This window comes from Amia ocellicauda, chromosome 18, assembly GCF_036373705.1.
Source record: "Amia ocellicauda isolate fAmiCal2 chromosome 18, fAmiCal2.hap1, whole genome shotgun sequence".
In the NCBI taxonomy this organism is placed as follows: Eukaryota; Metazoa; Chordata; class Actinopteri; order Amiiformes; family Amiidae; genus Amia; species Amia ocellicauda.
Window position 1 is genome coordinate 24,290,776 of NC_089867.1, and position 18,044 is coordinate 24,308,819.

At 50.9% G+C, this 18,044-nt stretch overlaps 2 protein-coding genes across 3 annotated transcripts; both read left to right on the forward strand.

The window, feature by feature from the left end:
- Positions 1-506: 506 nt before the first annotated feature.
- tas1r3 (taste receptor, type 1, member 3) lies at positions 507-8,476 on the forward strand. Its single transcript, XM_066690661.1, has 8 exons — positions 507-697; positions 3,524-3,824; positions 4,048-4,404; positions 4,718-5,143; positions 5,387-5,593; positions 5,949-6,069; positions 6,195-6,565; positions 7,856-8,476. The coding sequence occupies exons 1-8, from the start codon at positions 507-509 to the stop codon at positions 8,471-8,473; spliced, it is 2,592 nt and encodes an 863-aa protein (XP_066546758.1). The 3' UTR covers positions 8,474-8,476.
- Positions 8,477-9,253: 777 nt separating this feature from the next.
- Positions 9,254-17,837, forward strand: odad1 (outer dynein arm docking complex subunit 1). Of its 2 annotated transcripts, none has more exons than XM_066691504.1 (15): positions 9,254-9,347; positions 10,461-10,549; positions 11,027-11,123; positions 12,741-12,930; positions 13,063-13,188; positions 13,342-13,455; positions 13,673-13,740; positions 13,844-14,031; positions 14,403-14,537; positions 14,678-14,760; positions 14,874-15,042; positions 15,232-15,395; positions 15,501-15,604; positions 15,920-16,010; positions 16,561-17,837. In XM_066691504.1, exons 2-15 carry the CDS (start codon positions 10,483-10,485, stop codon positions 16,663-16,665), a joined length of 1,701 nt encoding a protein of 566 aa, XP_066547601.1. In that variant the 5' UTR covers positions 9,254-9,347; positions 10,461-10,482; the 3' UTR covers positions 16,666-17,837. The 2 variants fall into 2 exon arrangements, with proteins under 2 accessions (XP_066547601.1, XP_066547600.1); XM_066691503.1 differs by having other exon boundaries at positions 9,255-9,347; positions 11,024-11,123.
- The last annotated feature ends 207 nt before the right edge of the window (positions 17,838-18,044 follow it).

Below are 18,044 nucleotides of genomic sequence, written 5' to 3' on the forward strand. Positions count from 1 at the left end.
AGGGATTGGTGCTCTTGGACTGGGTCTGTCTGCCTGCAGCTGCATCTATCATCTAAACAAGGTAGGTCTGTCTGCATCGCTTTCTCGGCCACTCTGGAGCTGTATCTGTTGTTCTTGGACCTCTCTATGTATCCTGACTGGGCTTACTTCATCTGTTCAACCCCTGCCTTCCTTCTCCCCTCCTCAGGTGCTCTCTCCCTCTCTCTCTATCAAACTGACCTAATCCCCCCACTTCCCCTTCAACCCCCAGTCTCTCCCTCCACCACAGGTCAGTTATCTAACCTTTCTCCACCCGTCTCTCTCTCTCCTCCCTCCCTGACAGTGTGTCCATTTATGTCCCTGCACTCATGAAGAGCATAAGAAATAAATGAAGTCACTATGTCTCTTCCCCTTCTTCCCCTCTTCCACCTGATTTGCTTCACCTTGTCCCCTTCTTCAATGAAGGCACATCTCCCCTCTCTGTCCCTCTCACACAGCGGTCAGTGAGAATGCAGTGGGTGTTGAGGATGCTGCTGTTGAGCAGCGTTCTCAGTCCCGGCCACGCTGAGGACGGCTTCCCAGCGTGGTTTAAAAACATCTCCACCGACCTGTTTTGGTCCAAAGGGGACATCATGCTGGGGGGGATCTTTCCCATCAATGAACTCGGCAACTCCAGCTCGAGCCAGCGGGAGCAGCCCGACGACGTACACTGCGACAGGTAACCACTCACCTGCCCATGCCGACAGCTCCAGGGAAGGGGGTCTGGCAGTCTTCAGACCTGACCACATGTCAGTAAACCTCAAGCGTGCCACCCTAAGCCCTAAACAGATTCCTACTGCTGGAACAATTAAAAAATGTGGGGGAAAAAAGTATTTGATCCCCTGCTGATTTTGTACGTTTGCCCACTGACAAAGAAATGATCAGTCTATCATTTTAATGGTAGGTGTATTTTAACAGTGAGAGACAGAATAACAACAACAAAAATCCAGAAAAACGCATTTCAAAAAAGTTATACATTGATTTGCATGTTAATGAGGGAAATAAGTATTTGACCCCTTCGACTTAGTACTTGTGGCAAAACCCTTTCATGGCAATCACAGAGGTCAGACGTTTCTTGTAGTTGGCCACCAGGTTTACACACATCTCAGAGGGATTTTGTCCCACTCCTCTTTGCAGATCCTCTCCAAGTCATTAAGGTTTCGAGGCTGACGTTTGGCAACTCGAACCTTCAGCTCCTTCCACAGATTTTCTATGGGATTAAGGTCTGGAGACTGGCTAGGCCACTCCAGGACCTTAATGTGCTTCTTCTTGAGCCACTCCTTTGTTGCCTTGGCTGTGTGTTTTGGGTCATTGTCATGCTGGAATACCAATCCACGACCCATTTTCAATGCCCTGGCTGAGGGAAGGAGGTTCTCACCCAAGATCTGACGGTACATGGCCCCATCCATCGTCCCTTTGATGCGGTGCAGTTGTCCTGTCCCCTTAGCAGAAAAACACCCCCAAAGCATAATGTTTCCACCTCCATGTTTGACGGTGGGGATGGTGTTCTTGGGGTCATTCCTCCTCCTCCAAACACAGCGAGTTGAGTTGATGCCAAAGAGCTCGATTTTGGTCTCATCTGACCACAACACTTTCACCCAGTTCACCATTCAGATGTTGGCAAACTTCAGACGGGCCTGTACATGTGCTTTCTTGAGCAGGGGAACCTTGCGGGCGCTGCAGGATTTCAGTCCTTCATGGCGTAGTGTGTTAGTGTGTTACCAATTGTTTTCTTGGTGACTATGGTCCCAGCTGCCTTGAGATCATTAACAAGATCCTCCCGTGTAGTTCTGGGCTGATTCCTCACCGTTCTCATGATCATTGAAACTCCACAAGGTGAGATCTTGCATGGAGCCCCAGACCGAGGGAGACTGACAGTTATTTTGCGTTTCTTCCATTTGCGAATAATCACACCAACTGTTGTCACCTTCTCACCAAGCTGCTTGGCGATGCTCTTGTAGCCCATTCCAGCCTTGTGTAGGTCTACAATCTTGTCCCTGACATCCATGGACAGCTCTTTGGTCTTGGCCATGGTGGAGAGTTTGGAATCTGATTGATTGATTGTTCTGTGGACAGGTGTCTTTTATACAGGTAACGAGCTGAGATTAGGAGCACTCCCTTTAAGAGAGTCTCAGCTCGTTACCTGTATAAAAGACACCTGGGAGCCAGAAATCTTGCTGATTGATAGGGGATCAAATACTTATTTCCCTCATTAACATGAAAATCAATTTATAACTTTTTTGAAATGCGTTTTTCTGGATTTTTTTGCTGTTATTCTGTCTCTCACTGTCAGTGGGCAAAATCAGCAGGGGATCAAATACTTTTTTCCCCCACTGTACATAGTAGACATGCTTTTTATGTTCGTGTTTTTAAAATAAAAACATTCTATAAAATGCCTGCTGCTTCAAATACCAAGATGCTGATGTAGAAGCAGTGTGAAAAGCTTGGGGTTTTCATTTAGTAGACTGTTGTCAATGAGAGGGGACAAACCCAACCATATTTTTTTGTTTGTTGGTTTTAAATGAGCATATGGTTCACCTCAATGTGGAAGCGGGCGAGTTCTGAAAACATTAGATTTCCTTAATGATGCTCTGGTTGATATAAGACATACAGACGGGTGACAAATTCAATGAAAAACCTGAATGAATGAGTGGAGGAACATAACGAATGCAGATGCCTCCAAACAGGTGTACTGCATGGTACAATTAAGCAATTAACATCCGGTCACGCTCTATGGCATGTATACAAATGCTGAGCAGGCACAGTTGACCTCAATTTTGGACCAAGATGGCAAGAGGAAAGGATCTAAGTGCCTGTGAAAGATGGGTCATTATTGGGGCACGAATGGCAGGAGCTTCAGTTACACAGATACTCAACTGGCTCGTGTTCTGGACAAGTGGGTGAGTGCATGTGTGGGACACCAAGAGAACGGGACAGGCCTGACTGCTGGACCCCTACAGTGAGGGGGTCCAGAGGCTCTATTATGCTGTGGGGGGCATTTTCCTGGCATGCTTTGGGTCCACTTGTCCCCTTAGAGGGAAGGGTCACTGCAAATCATTACACAGTTATTCTGAGTGATCACCTCTATCCTGATGGGAGTGGTCTCTTACAGGATGACAATGCCCCATCCACAGGGCACGAGGTCTCACTGAATGGTCTGACGAATATGAAAATGATGTGACTCATATGCTATGGCCTTCGCAGTCACCAGATCTCAACCCAGTTGAACACCTATGGGACACATTCAGGATCAGATTTTCAGATCAGTTGGTAAATTATTTACTTGTTAAACCAGCAGTGTAGGATGTTTTGAGCTTGTTGTCGATGTGCGCGGTGTTCTTGTCCCCGCTCTGTGTGGGCGTCACTGTTGACTGATGACTGAATTGCACTCACGCTGTGTTCCGGGGGCATGTTGTGGTCTGCAGCTCGACCCATCATAATTCATGCTCTCGCCACGGTCGTCTCCGCTCCCAGAGCGCTGTAACCCTGTCTCCCCCGATGGCAGGGTCCTGTCCTACGGCGTGAGCCAGGTGCTGGTGATGAAGTTTGCAGTGGACGAGATCAACTCCTCTCCCCTCGTGCTCCCTGATACCAGTCTGGGCTTCGAAATCTATGACTCGTGCCGACAGCCCTCGGTCATCATGCAGCCGGCCATGCTGTTCCTGAGCGAGGGGAAGTCCCAAAGCATTCGTGTGCTGTGCAATTACACGGGCTACAGCACACGCGTGGCGGCTGTCATCGGGCCCTCCACCTCCGAGATGGTCTCCATCACGGGCAAACTCTTCAGCTTCTTCCTCATGCCACAGGTAGGCATAGCCACATAAGTTTCTCAGCAACACTCCCAAGCACAGCATCTGGGCAACACTGAATTCCTCCGACCACTGTCATGCTGTTACACCTCCACAACAACAGCTCCACAGCCCAAGGTCATTGCCCGATCCCCTGACTAGGCAGAGGACAGTAACAGATGAGCCCCTGGAGAACTGACCACAGTCCTGAAAGGCTTGGCTTTTTCCTTCCCTCTTGCAGATCAGCTACTCAGCCACGAGCGACAAGTTCAGCGACAAGAAGCAGTTCCCGTCCTTCCTGCGCACCGTGCCCAGTGACCGGCGCCAGGCCGAGGCCATGGTGCAGCTGGTGCTGCGGTTCGAATGGAACTGGATCGCGGTGGTGGGCAGCGAGGATGAGTACGGCAAACAGGGCCTGCGGCAGTTCTCGTTGCTGGCCAGCCAGCAGTCCATCTGCATCGCCTACGAGGCCTTGATCCCTGTCTACACCTCCTCGAAGGCCACCATCAAGGACATCCTGCAACGCATCAACCAGACCGACGTGGGCGTGGTGGTGCTGTTTGCCCTGCCCAGTGCGGCCATGGACTTCTTCTCTATGGTGAGTGAGCCCAGGACCGCCGCTCCAGTGGGCTCTGACACTGTAATCAGGGATAGCAGAGACACAAAATATTGGTTGCTGGTTTATAAAACGAGAGTTACACAAAATTAATTGAATTCTGAGAGCCATTATTGGCAGAGCACTTTTCTGACAAAGGAAAGCAGGGTGACGAAAACAGTCAGTTTGTACCCTGATACATTTGTGCCACTCTCTAAAATTCTGCTGTGTTCTGTGACGAGGTGTCAACTCTCTCTGCACCGAGAGAGCGATGGCTCCGCTTCTCAGGAACTGTGGTTTTGTCTACTTTCTGCAGGTGATCAGCAGTAAGATGCAGAAGGTGTGGGTGGGCAGCACCGCCTGGGCCCTGGACAAGAATTTAGTCTCCATGGAGGGCATCCGAACGGTGGGCACAGTGCTGGCCTTCGCCGATAGGAACCAGAAGCTGGAGCTCTTCGAGAACTACACCTACGCCTTCTTATCCCGGCTGGAGCGCGAGCAGCTCAACGGCACCTCCAATGCCAACAGCACCAAAACTGTGGACTTCCCCTTGGCTGATCCTTGTCCCTCCTGCCGGGGCCTGACTCTGCAGAACATATCCATGGCCACGGATGCCCGGCTGCAGCGCACAGCCTTCAGCGTGTACACGGCGGTCTACAGCGTGGCCCACGCCCTGCACAAGCTGCTCAAGTGCAACCAAACACGCTGCCTGAAGAAGGGCTCGGTGCTCTATTCCTGGCAGGTTAGTACCGTCCTGACCTGAGTTTAAGATGGCTACCTGCCTTTTCACAGATGAGACACTTTAAAAATGACAAAGATGTGCTGAGCTTGAATCGGTAGGTGGTCTTGTTCTAAAAGGAGACACCAAGCCAACCTCCTGTGTACAGGACAGCTTGATGTGCCTGCCTGCCCCCACACTGTCCTCTCTGTGTCGTTTCAATGAGGCGTGAGCATAACCTCCCCCTGCTCTCATCCCCCTTTAAAGCTGCTGGAAGTGCTGAAGACCATTTCTTTTGACATCAATGGCACTCAGTTCAAGTTCAACGAAGAGGGGAACCCCAGCATCGGGTACACGGTGCTCACATGGATATGGGGCAAAGACCAGGTCGAATTCCAGGACATCGGCAGCTATGTGGAAAAGTTGGAACTGAAGAAGGAGCTCATCAAGTGGCATCAGAGCACGTCTAATGAGGTACGCCTGCTGCTTTAAGGCTAGGACCTCATTGCACACACACACACACACACACACACACACACACACACACACACACACACACACACACACATAAACTGCACCGTCTTTGGCTAATGTATTCCATCTCCCTAAATAACGTGTGATGCAGTTGCTAGTGTCCAATATGTTGTGAACCTGCCACTATTTCACAGTGATCCACCCAAAGCCAGGGTAAGAGTGGAAGTGCTGACAACTATCACCTTATCCTTGTCCTTTGTGAACTCATTCTTGCTGTCATTATTGCTGTGATTACCACACCGTATGTCCCTTGTCCTGTCCTGTCCCCTCCCCTGTGGGGCTGCTCTGTCCTCAGGTCCCAAAGTCCACCTGCTCTGCCAACTGTCAAACTGGCCAGGTGCGCCGAGTGAAAGGATTCCACTCCTGCTGCTTTGACTGCATTGACTGCAATGAGGGGACTTTCCAGAACCGCACAGGTGGGTCAGCGGCTTTGCACCCACCACCCGTCACATGCACATTCTTACCCTGCTCGCTTTCCCCTCTCTGTGTTTCTCTCTCCATCTAACTCTCCATCCCTCTTGCTCCCCCTCTCACCTGCCAGAGGACTTCCAGTGCACAGACTGTCCGGTCGGCCAGTGGTCGACCCCGCGGAGCAACCAGTGCATAGATCCCACCTTCCACTACCTGGAGTGGAATCAGAACGAGTCCCTGGGGCTGGTGCTGGGCGCGGTGGTGGTGCTGGCCTGCCATGCGGCCGTGGGGTGGCTGTTCCTACGGCACTGGGGGTCCCCGCTGGTGTGCGCCTCGGGGGGGAGTCTCAGCGCCCTGGCCCTGCTCAGCCTGTCGGGGGGGTGTGCCAGCCTCTCCCTCTTTCTGGGCCAGCCGGGGGACGTGGTGTGCCGTCTGCAGCAGCCCCTCAATGCCATCTTCCCCACCTTCGCCCTCGCCACTGTCCTGGCCATCTCACTGCAGGTATGAGACTGGAGCCGCTCCACGCGATGAAGCTGGGAGCAGACATGGGGGTACAAATGTTATTGCAATGCTCTTCAAATACTTACAAGACTGTGTTTCAGGTGAGTATGAACAGGGTGTGAGGGAAGAAGGGGCAGCACAACACAATCTTAAAAGTATTTGAAGAGCACCGCAAAGGCATTTGACTCCATGTCGGGCTGTGAGGTGTCATGTAAGTCTTCCACAACTGTTTCTGTAGGCAGTTTAAACATTTTGCTTTTGGATCTTGTCACATCTGGAGTTTTCTTGCTCTAAAACGTATTCTAGCACCCTGGGTTTGCAGCACTTATTCTTCAAACAAATTCCTGATATTCGAAAAACATCAGGACACTGGGAAAATGAGCTTAAGTGACTCAGGTCACTTTTATTATGTTGTGTGATCTGATTTCACATGGTGGTGAAAGTTTTATGTGTGTAACTCTACATCTGTTGACAGGTTCATGTTGATGAGATTGGTATTCGCCAAAGTATACACTAATTGAAAGTTAATAGCTGACAGTCTGACTTGTACAAGAACAACAACATACACTAAAGCAGGGGTCTCCAACCCTGGTCCTGGAGAGCCCCAATCCAGTTTATCTTATAGGTCACCCTAAAGCACCAATTTCTAAATCCTAGGAACACATGTGAGTTATTAATCAATTAAGCAAATCAACCAAGGGAGCTCTTGCTCAGAGAGGCTGCAGGTATTCTGATAATTGCTTCAATGGTTTCTAAATTACTGAATTTACCAAACCACAGCTTCACTGATCTGACTGAAATACTTCCAGGTGTTTATAAATTGGCAATAGAAGGGTGACCTCCAAAATCTGCTGGATAGGGACACTCCAGGACCAGGGTTGGAGACCCCTGCACTAAAGAAATCGGGTGTAAACAGTGTAATTTAGGGTTTCCTTTCTTTTCTTCTAGTCCAGCAATTCAGTAACTCTATATTCAGTATAATTTAGGTCTGGAGCAAATCAGAACTTGGACCTACCTGCAAATCATGACATAACCTATTGTGCTTGTATTAATAAGAAGTGGAAAGTGACTTCTTATAATACATTTAGCCCAGACTGGAAACAGGTTTATAATGTGCGATTCGTGGGTTGGTCAAAGTTTTGATTTGGTCTGGGCCTAAACAATAACAAAGAACATGTTAGTGGGCCAGTCCAGTCAAACCCCCCCGGGAGTTTCTCAGCGCTGGGCTGCGAGTAGCGATATGTCATTAACGGCTGGCATTGCCTCGCCCGCTCCTTCCCCCCCTGGCAGGTGATCTACGTGACGGAGTTCCCCGGGGCCACCCCCTCGAGGCTGGAGTCCCTGCGTGGGTTGGGCAGCTGGCTGGTGGTGCTGGCAGTGTGCAGCGTGCAGGCCGGGCTGTGCGGCTGGTTCGTGGAAGAGGGGCAACCCCACTCCCAGTACGTGGCCAGAATGAAGGTCAACTTTGTGGAGAGCTTCCTGCGATGCGAGGTGGAGCCCATGGTCGGCTTCGGTCTGATGTACGGCTTCAACGGGCTGCTGGCTCTCGTCTCCTTCATGTGCACTTTCATGGCGCAAAAGCCAGCCAAGCAGTACAACCTGGCACGGGACATCACTTTCTCCACCCTGGCCTACTGCGTGGTGTGGGTGGTCTTCATCCCCATCTACACCGGCCTGCAGGAGAAGACCAAGTCCCTGGCCCAGATGGCAGCCATCTTGCTCAGCAATCTAGGGCTGCTGGCCGCCTACTTCTTCCCCAAGTGCCACCTGCTGCTGACCACCCCCGACCTCAACACACTAGACTACTTCCGCACATACCTAGAGGGCGCCCCCCTAAAACAGGAGGACAGTCAGGAGAACCAGGGTGACCAGGGGGGAGCAAATGGGCAGGGGGCCCAAGAGAAGTAGACTCCACACACACACACACACACACACACTGTCAACTGTACAATTCCCATTGTAAATGTCCCACTTCCATCACAAAGCCATAGTCCATCCTGCAGGACAGAAGACATCTGAATCCCCACCGGAGCAGAAGGAGAGACTGTTTTCACTCAACCGGAGCTGAAACACCAATCTAAATAAATGCCTCCACAAACAAATGTAATGCTGAGTTGATATTTTGCCTGCTGTGAGGAACTATGTCAGCTACTGTCGGATTCTCACGAGGGCCCTGTGAAAAGTTTGAGAGAGTGAGAGATCAAATATTCAAATATTTTGTTGTTAGAAATAATGCTTATTAGTTGTGTTTGGGTTTGTTTCTGTTTGGTTTACAATGCTTCTGTGCTATCCTATACCTAGTTAGGCTTCCCGCAAGGTTTCTCCTCAGTGTAATACACAGGAGACACATTTATTATTTAATCTAGTATAAAATAAAATAATCGTAAGCCACAGACCAAGTGTGTGTCGTTGCTCAAAACCACAAATCATATCTTTCCAAAATATCTTGTGGCTAGTTCTAGTACTACACTTGTTTTTCATTGTAAAATGAGTAGCATTATTACAGTCTAGATTCAACACAAAGGATTAATAACACGTTTCCTTGCTCTGGCAATATTCAGAGAGACTGACTGCAGCGTCTGTCCTCAGGCAAACTACATGCAGGCTATTGAGTGACAGGTGCAGAGATGGTCCCGCCTCCCGGGCTAGCGATTGGCTGCCCAAATGCTCCTGGAGACGGTTGCTAAAAACTTCTCTGCAAAGTAAACAAGGCAGTAAAGTGCAGCTCTGCCGGACCCGGGCTGCCGCAGTACAGCGAGCACAGCTTAATCCTCGCAGACAGGTAATAAAACGCGTTATTGCCTTTATTTCCGCTGTTGCGTCTATAAATACAATTGCACGCCAGTCAAGGCCTCCAAAAAACACTGGCAACAAAGTAGCGCAGATTGGCTACTTTGCAATGCGCTGTAAATCACCAGAAATAAACCTGGATTGTGTGTGAGCGGTAAATAGATTCAAAACTGCAGTTTACACGTTTGTACTTTTCTCTTGGCTGCTGTCCACCACGAATACGTGTGTTTTGTTTCAATTGTTTGATTAAAAACATGTTAATTGCGCTATGCAGCAACATGCTACATATTAGTTACACAAGCTTTTCCAAGAGACACAATGTAATCTGTATATCATGTTATAATCCCTCTTATCTGTGTGTTATAATGTGCTGTTTACTGTGACCCCTGACGTGCTGTGTTGTTCTTTATCTCAATGATGTGGACATTAACGATCGCAGATATAGACTTGCTATGGTAGACGGGTATTAAGCCATACAATAAAACAACGACACGTTTGATTGCTTTGCCGTGCATGTAATCAAAATAATGTTGATATTGTTTGAATTTACAGCTGGAGAAAACAATACTGTATTACTTGGCACGACTTACTGAGCAAAGTACTGTTATAATCCAGACTGATGCAAAATAAATTAATAATACATTAACCAAGTGATATAGAGTATATTTTTACACAATAGGTCGTGGCATAACTATATAGACATTGCATTTGCTTTTTCCACTACAAAATATAGGAGAAAATGTTTGGCTACGAATTGTTATTAACTTGCTTTATTTGGTTATCTCTGTAATTACCAGTAGAGGGCATTTTAAATGTACTGCTCTCTAACACCGAGACACCTATCTGTAGGAACATGTCAGAAACAAATCCTACTAAATTATCCGATCAGACGCAAACAAAACAAGCAGGTACGTAATTATCTATTTCTATTAAGTGTCTGTTGAGCACTCAGTAAAGTCCACAACGCCCTCTGCCGAGTATCTCCGGTACTGCAGTGGCCTGCCTTTTATAGCGCCTTGCTAATGGCTCAGTAGGGTTTAGTCTTCCCTTCATCTCTCTCCCCCTCTCCCTCTCTCCCTCTCTCCCTCTGTTCTCTGGTCTATAGACAGTAAGGGACAGTGACGACGATGCCCCGGGGACGATCAGCCACTAGTGTCCACTCAGACAGCAGTGAGATGGACATTGACGGAATCGGTAGGTGATTGGCACAGGATAGACACCCGACTGAATACGAAACACGTTTTGCTAGTATTTCTAAGAATTCCTGCCTGATTTGTATACATTTTATTGTAGTCATCTGTATTTTACGAAGCTTTTTAATTCACAATGACAGAAATGCATTCACACAATTCATGATACACAGTTCATGAATCATATGGCCAAACACCAAAAATAAAACGCCCTATCATTCTGCCCTGTTACAGTGAAAGACCGCACAGTGGGGTCTGTGTCTTTGTTAAATCAGCTTTGTTCAGTGAGAGCGGGGGGTAATTCTATTCGGATAACCGAGCCCTGGCTGCTTCATTCTGCAGAAGTGCTGCACTTTTTTTCCCCTCAGTGATACAGTGATTATTTAACTCATTTATGTGGGCGGACTTAAGTATGTTCATCAGACAGAAGGTTCGAACACAGAACGGCAGGACCACAGTCTATTGGTTTGCGTTGCAGCAGAGTCAGAGCTGGCGAAGCTACAGAGACAGTTTCGCATCATGGAGGGGGATCGGCAGGCCTATGGGGTCGAGTCCCAGGACTTAATTAACCGGCAGCTGTAAGTCTCCCCACTGCTTCCTCATCCTCACAGCCTCCTCCACACTGCCTCCTCCTCCTCACTGCCTCCTCCCCACTTTCCCCAGCGCTGTGCAGCAGCAGCACCTCCAGTGCAGCTTCAAGCAGTTCACAGCATCCTCGGTCAGATATGTTATGATTTTAGCGATTCTAAGAAAGGGTCCCAAATTTAGTCTCTTCAGTGTGTCTATACATGTTGTTTTGCCACCCCCAAAACAACCGAAATTAATTTCTGACTTTCTAAAAAGACTTTTAAAAATTGCACAAAAATCACACAACAGCACTGTACAGAACACGCATCAGTTAGGAAACTCAGAAAACAGTTAACAGAGACCCTCAAGTGATACAGGGCTGTGTGGGTAACTTTGTGTGTGTGTGTGTGTGTCTCTCTGTGCGTGTGTCTCTCTGTGCGCGTCTCTCTGTCCGCATGTGTCTCTCTGTGTGCGTGGGTCTCTCTGTGTGTGTGTGTCTCTCTGTGCGTGTGTCTCTCTGTGCGCGTCTCTCTGTGTGCGTGGGTCTCTCTGTGTGTGTGCGTCTCTCTGTGTGTGTGCATCTCCCTGTGCGCGCGTGTCTCTGTGTGCGTGGGTCTCTCTGTGTGTGTGCGTCTCTCTGTGTGCGTGGGTCTCTCTGTGTGTGTGCGTCTCTCTGTGTGTGTGCATCTCCCTGTGCGCGCGTGTCTCTGTGTGCGTGGGTCTCTCTGTGTGTGTGCGTCTCTCTGTGTGCGTGGGTCTCTCTGTGTGTGTGCGTCTCTCTGTCCGCATGTGTCTCTCTGCGTGTGTGTCTCTCTGCGTGTGTGTCTCTCTGTGTGCGTCTCTCTGTCCGCATGTGTCTCTCTGTCCGCATGTGTCTCTCTGTGTGCGTGGGTCTCTCTGTCCGCATGTGTCTCTCTGTCCGCATGTGTCTCTCTGTGTGCGTGGGTCTCTCTGTGTGTGTGCGTCTCTCTGTGTGTGTGCATCTCCCTGTGCGCGCGTGTCTCTGTGTGCGTGGGTCTCTCTGTGTGTGTGCGTCTCTCTGTGTGCGTGGGTCTCTCTGTGTGTGTGCGTCTCTCTGTGTGTGTGCATCTCCCTGTGCGCGCGTGTCTCTGTGTGCGTGGGTCTCTCTGTGTGTGTGCGTCTCTCTGTGTGCGTGGGTCTCTCTGTGTGTGTGCGTCTCTCTGTCCGCATGTGTCTCTCTGCGTGTGTGTCTCTCTGCGTGTGTGTCTCTCTGTGTGCGTGGGTCTCTCTGTGTGTGTGCGTCTCTCTGTGTGCGTGGGTCTCTCTGTGTGTGTGCATCTCCCTGTGCGCGCGTGTCTCTCTGCGTGTGTGTCTCTCTGTGTGCGTGGGTCTCTCTGTGTGTGTGCGTCTCTCTGTCCGCATGTGTCTCTCTGTGTGCGTGGGTCTCTCTGTGTGTGTGCGTCTCTCTGTGTGCGTGGGTCTCTCTGTGTGTGTGCATCTCCCTGTGCGCGCGTGTCTCTCTGCGTGTGTGTCTCTCTGTGCGTGTGCGTGCGCATGTCTCTCTGTGCGCGCGTGTCTCTCTGTGCGCGCATGTCTCTCTGTGCGCGCGTGTCTCTGTGCGTGTGTGTCTCTCTGTGCGTGTGCGTGTGCATGCACATGCGGTGCAGGGCGGAGATCGAGAAGCTGCAGCAGGACCAGGAGGAGCTGCAGAGGAGCCTGCGTGTGTCCGAGAGCCGCGCCCATCGCAAGCGGGACCAGGGGGTCACCCAGAGCCTGCAGGCGGCGCTGGAGCACAAACAGCAGGTGGAGGAGCAGCTGAGGGCCGAGAAACTCTGCGTGGTCCAGCTGGAACAGGAGGTACCCCCGACCACCCCAGCACCGGACCCCCGATTACACACAGCACCACGCTGATGATAACACACAACAGACTTCTCCCCCTAGGGGACAGTCTCTGTTGGGGTTCCTTAACGTGTGTTCCCTCTGTAACAGATCGCCGACCTGGAGCGGAAGCTGTCCAATCAGAGGCGGGGGGGTGGCAGTGCCACACGGAGCCAGAAACCCCCGGCCCGGAAGACCCAGAAAGCCTGCCGCACCCTGGAGAACAAACTGGAGCGGGTGAGCTCCCTCCGGGACAATGTCTGTGTTTGGTTCGTCACAACGGGGACCCGTATGATTGTGACGGTGACTTCTGGACACGTATGTGCCAGCGACTGGTCTGGCATAAAGCACGCATTAAACGCACACGTTCCATTCCCTCTGTCTTTGCAGGCCCTGACGCGGTTCAACGAGCAGCTGACCAAGAACGGCAACTTGCGGGAGGAGCTGGACACGCTGTGGGGGGAGCAGGCCAGGTTCCAGCAGCTGTTCCGCAGACTGGACAAGGTCAGGCCCGTCTCCGCCCGGTGGACGCTGTGTGGCACTAACGACTATGGCATATCCGACCCAAGCCGGAACCGGGCTGGTAAAATAACGCGCGGCACTCGAAAACAACCTGTCACACGTTATTTTACCAGCCCGTTCCAGCTCGGGTCTGTGGGAACGGGGTTTTGGCGAGCGGTGCTTGTGGGTGCACCGTCACCTTATCTTCTTGGTCTTTCAGGAGCTGCAGGAGATCCGCAAGGAGATCGGCGCCATGATTGACACCTCCACGGCCGCCTACGATGCCAGGTGAGTGGGCACTGTGGACCCTGCCCTTGCCACACTGTGTCGGAAGTGTGTTGTTGTTGGTGTGTGTGTGTCCTACTAAGATGGCATGACGATGTGTGTCAAGGGTGGAGTCGCAGTCCAAGATCGTGCTGCTGAAGGAGAAGGCGGTGAAGGACCTGGCCCAGTACAGCGCCGAGATGAAGGAGCTGGAGAGGGTCATTGCACACGATCGGCTGCTCAAGGAGTTCATGACCACCAAGAGCCACGAGAGGACGGACCAGGACGAGGGCCGGGACACGCAGCGCAGGCCGGGTGAGACACCGCCACGCTTAAACACGCACCGCCACACGCCGCCAGGGCCCACACCGACACCAGAGTCGGGCACGTTGTGTTACGGTCATCACGTGCACGGCTGTGCATGCCCCTTTTACTGGGCAAGCGTGCCGCCTGCGTTGTGTAGATACATCTTGCTGGGTATGAAGGGTACTGAAGCATTGTGGGTATTATTATAATAACAGCAGGCAGAGAAAGTGCAGCCAAGCTAAACTGGCCTATCCAAAATGGTCGAACCGTCACCAGATCTCGACCACGGTGCCGTATGGTAGGGACGTTGGCAGAGGGGGTGCTGCAGGGTGAGTCCACAGCAGGCCGGTGCTGGGAGTAACCTGTGTGTGTGTCCGCAGCGTCGGAGGAGAAGGAGCGCCGGAAGGCCGATCCCCGGGAGGACACGCCCGAGACCATGGAGGCGGCCTACCAGCACATCCAAAGCATAACCAGAGAGAAGGACCTGGATATCCTAGTCAAGGGGTTCATAGAGGGTGAGTCACTCGCTGACACACACACAAGATGAGAGATGACATTGCCCACACTTATCTGTCTCTGTGTGTTTCAAACTCGCGTACGCCAGCTTTCCCGCGGATATCAGTTGTTATCGTCCGGTCTTTGTTTCATTCCGCAGTCGAGGACCGGAACTTCGCGCTCTTCAACTACGTGAACGAGCAGAACAACGAGGCCGAGACCCTGCAGGACTCGATTGGCCAGGTCTGTAGTTTATTATTTCTTCCCTTAACGATAGCCTCAGACCTCTCAGAGCGAGTCCAGTGAGGTCAGCCATGTGGCCCAGTCAGGTGGTGAGTGCCGTGTCTGTGTCCCAGATCCAGCAGGAGATGGAGCACTTCCGGTCCCAAGGGCAGCGGCAGCAGGAGGAACACAGGGCCCTAATGAGGGACATCGAGCAGCGGCAGAGAGACACGCAGGTGCAGATGCAGGACTTCGAGCACCGGGCCACAGCGGCCAGCAAGGCCCTGGACCAGCTCAAGACAGGTACCCAGACGCCGATTCCCCCCCCGAGGACAGGGACTGACCGAGGGAGAGTAGAGATGGGACGCCAAGCGGAGCTCAGACCGCGGGGGACTGGAATGGGGGGTTGGGGGCCTGTACTGCACCGTGTCTCCGGGGCAGGGAGGGACACGCGTGTGACGGTGTGCTCAGGGTGAGGTTTCTCACCCGCAGGAGTGGACGGCATGTTCCAGAAGATGGAGTGCGACCGCTCGGTCATCGAGGACATGCTGGGCTCGTCGGCTGGGATCAGGGACACCAACGTCATGACCTTCCTGGGGCTCGTGGAGCAGAAGACCAGCGAGCTGCTCACGGTGCAGTCTTACCTCAACTCCAAGGTACTTTAATTGGTTGGCGTGTGACAAGTACCGCATCTCATTCACAGTCCTGGCACACAATAGAGACACTAACACCCCCCCTCCCCCCCGTCTCCTGGCCTGCAGGACTACGACAAGGAGTACGACCCGAAGGAAGTGGCCCGGGTCCTGCTGGGTCAGAGCCAAGAACTCCCCATCCAGTACCTGTCCATCCAGCCCCCATCCACTGGGTATGTCCCCACCACTGGGAGCGTTTCTCCGGGGACAGTGTCTGAGAACAGTGTGTGTGAACCTCAGCGCAGCGTATAAAGACAGTGTCAAAGCTCCCGGGTGTCGTCTGTGTCGTTGTGTCCTGCATGTGAGGGAGAGGTAGTCAGGGTGTGCGTCCGTGTCTGCGGTGTTTTAAACTGCTGCTCTCGTGTTTCACCCTGGTTTTGTGTGTGTCTGTGTGTGTGTGTATCTGTGTATCTGTGTGTATGTGTGTATGTGTGTGTGTGTGTACATGTGTGTGTGCGTGTGCATGCGTGTGTGTGTGTGGGTTTCAGAGAGGACTATGACACCGAAGACTCTCCGCTCACAGACGAGGAGGAGCGACCTCTGACCCAGACCGAGCTCCGCCAGCGAATCATGAAAGGGGTGAGACACCTGCCACACACAGCATACTGCACTGACAGTGTTTTATATTCGAATACATTGATCTATAAACCATAAACACATAATTATTGATGAACAAGGTTCCCGGGGGAATGACAGTAAATAAATAAATCAATATAAAGGGCCTGACGTTTGCCTGCCTGAGCAAAGACATTAGGTGGGTGGGTTTGAGTGACACTGCTGGGAAGCTCGGGTCGATGAGTCAGCGAGTCGATTAATTGTTCAAACCAGCACTTTTGAACTTCTGCTAAACCTTTGGCGGGCTGCGTGTTCAGAGCACGTTTGTGGAAGTTTGATGCGTGTTCTGTAACGTGTTGTTCCTTAAATCTGTTGAGCTTGTGACTGCAAAACTGCACATACTGTCCGCGTGTGAACTGGAATATCGTACTGCCTTCTACATGTATAGATACTTGATCACAACATGTTACCTTCAGAGAAATATGTCAGCCACATAAAACAGTAGTAGTGTAGTAGTGATAGTGGTAACACAACACTGAGTCTCAGTCCATTAAAAGTGCCCCCCCGCCCCTAGGTGTTGCGCAAGGAGAAGGCCGTTCATCCCGACGGAGGGAAGGAGGTCAAAGCCTCCAAGACCAGCGTGGCATCCAACAGCAAGAGGCGCTCCCAGGAGGCCTGACTCCACGTCCCGGGACACCTCCCGCTGGCTCGCCCTCGCCACGCAGAACCGGACCGCCATCTGCACAGCACGGACGGGTCTGTGACTCTCCGAACCCCAACCAGCGTCTCGCGAATACTTTAAATTGTGTACATTTATTGTGTTTCTTTGCAATAACAAAAAGGGACATTTGCTTTTCTACCACAGAGCAGAGGCTGCAGATGAAAGATCGGTGTTTTTACTCAGGTACAGGGGTTCCCAAAGTGTGGCCTCAAGGAGGTTTGGTGTGGCTCCCCAAACCCAACATTTTTAAGTTACAAATTAACAATTAAAGTTAATAAATGTTCCCTAACAGAAATGTATAGGAAATAAAATCGGTGGATCATTTTCTACTGCGGCCCCCCCATCCCATACAACCTCGGGAAATTGGCCCCCCATCACCAGACATTGGGAACCCCTGCTCTGGTAGGTGTGATTGCAAGCTGATCTTCCTTCACAGACCACAAGCTCTTAATAATCAGGGGTTAGAGAGGAACCTCAACTGAAAATAACCTCTGTGTTGTTTTGGGTTGTGAGACACAGCAGCATTCCTGCCACACATTTGTTCGTTCATTGGAGCGACTGAAACGGGTCCCAGGTCAGACGAGGGGAGGACTCTCGGCTCAGCTCAGCTCCGGTCTCAGGGCAATGTTTTCATAACCGTTTCCTCCCTGTCGAGTGCCAGGATGTCTGGTTGTTTCTGCCGAGTAACAGCAGGGGGCAGCAGAGTCCGGGAAATGGCCGGAGCCCAGGTTCAAACACAGACTCGCTCGTTTCATTGATTGATGAAGGGCTGGGGGTGACATAACTAACCTATTCCTCACAGAAAACTATAATCCTCTTACACCAAGTCAGACTCGGTGGTTTGTCGTCACGTCGGCCCTCAAAGACTCGCCCCCATGGAAACATCGTAAATGATGACACTTTGTATTCGTGATCATATTTTGTATTTAATAAGCACCATCTGATTTCCACATGTTGTACAAACAGCACAGCGAAGATCAAAGCCGTTTCCCACACAAGGAGTGTAAAGCGGTTCAGTGTGACAGCAGTGTGAGCTACATTGATTGTATGATTGTGTTTCTGTTTGGGGCAATTTGTGTTCAATCAGGTGGCCCAGTAGCACACCCTTACATTAAAAATATGAAAACCTCTGCTGTGATCCTAGCGTTTTTTCTTCATGGAAATATCACTACTTTACTAATCTTCTCTGCTAAATATTCAAAGTACGATCTGTACATTCATTCGTCCTTTTATTCGTGTTTTAAGATAATGTGCACTGTGCGATCAAAGAGTTTCATCAGGAAACAACACCACCACCTCGTTAAAGATTGGTCTTAGAAACAACAGTTACATTTTCA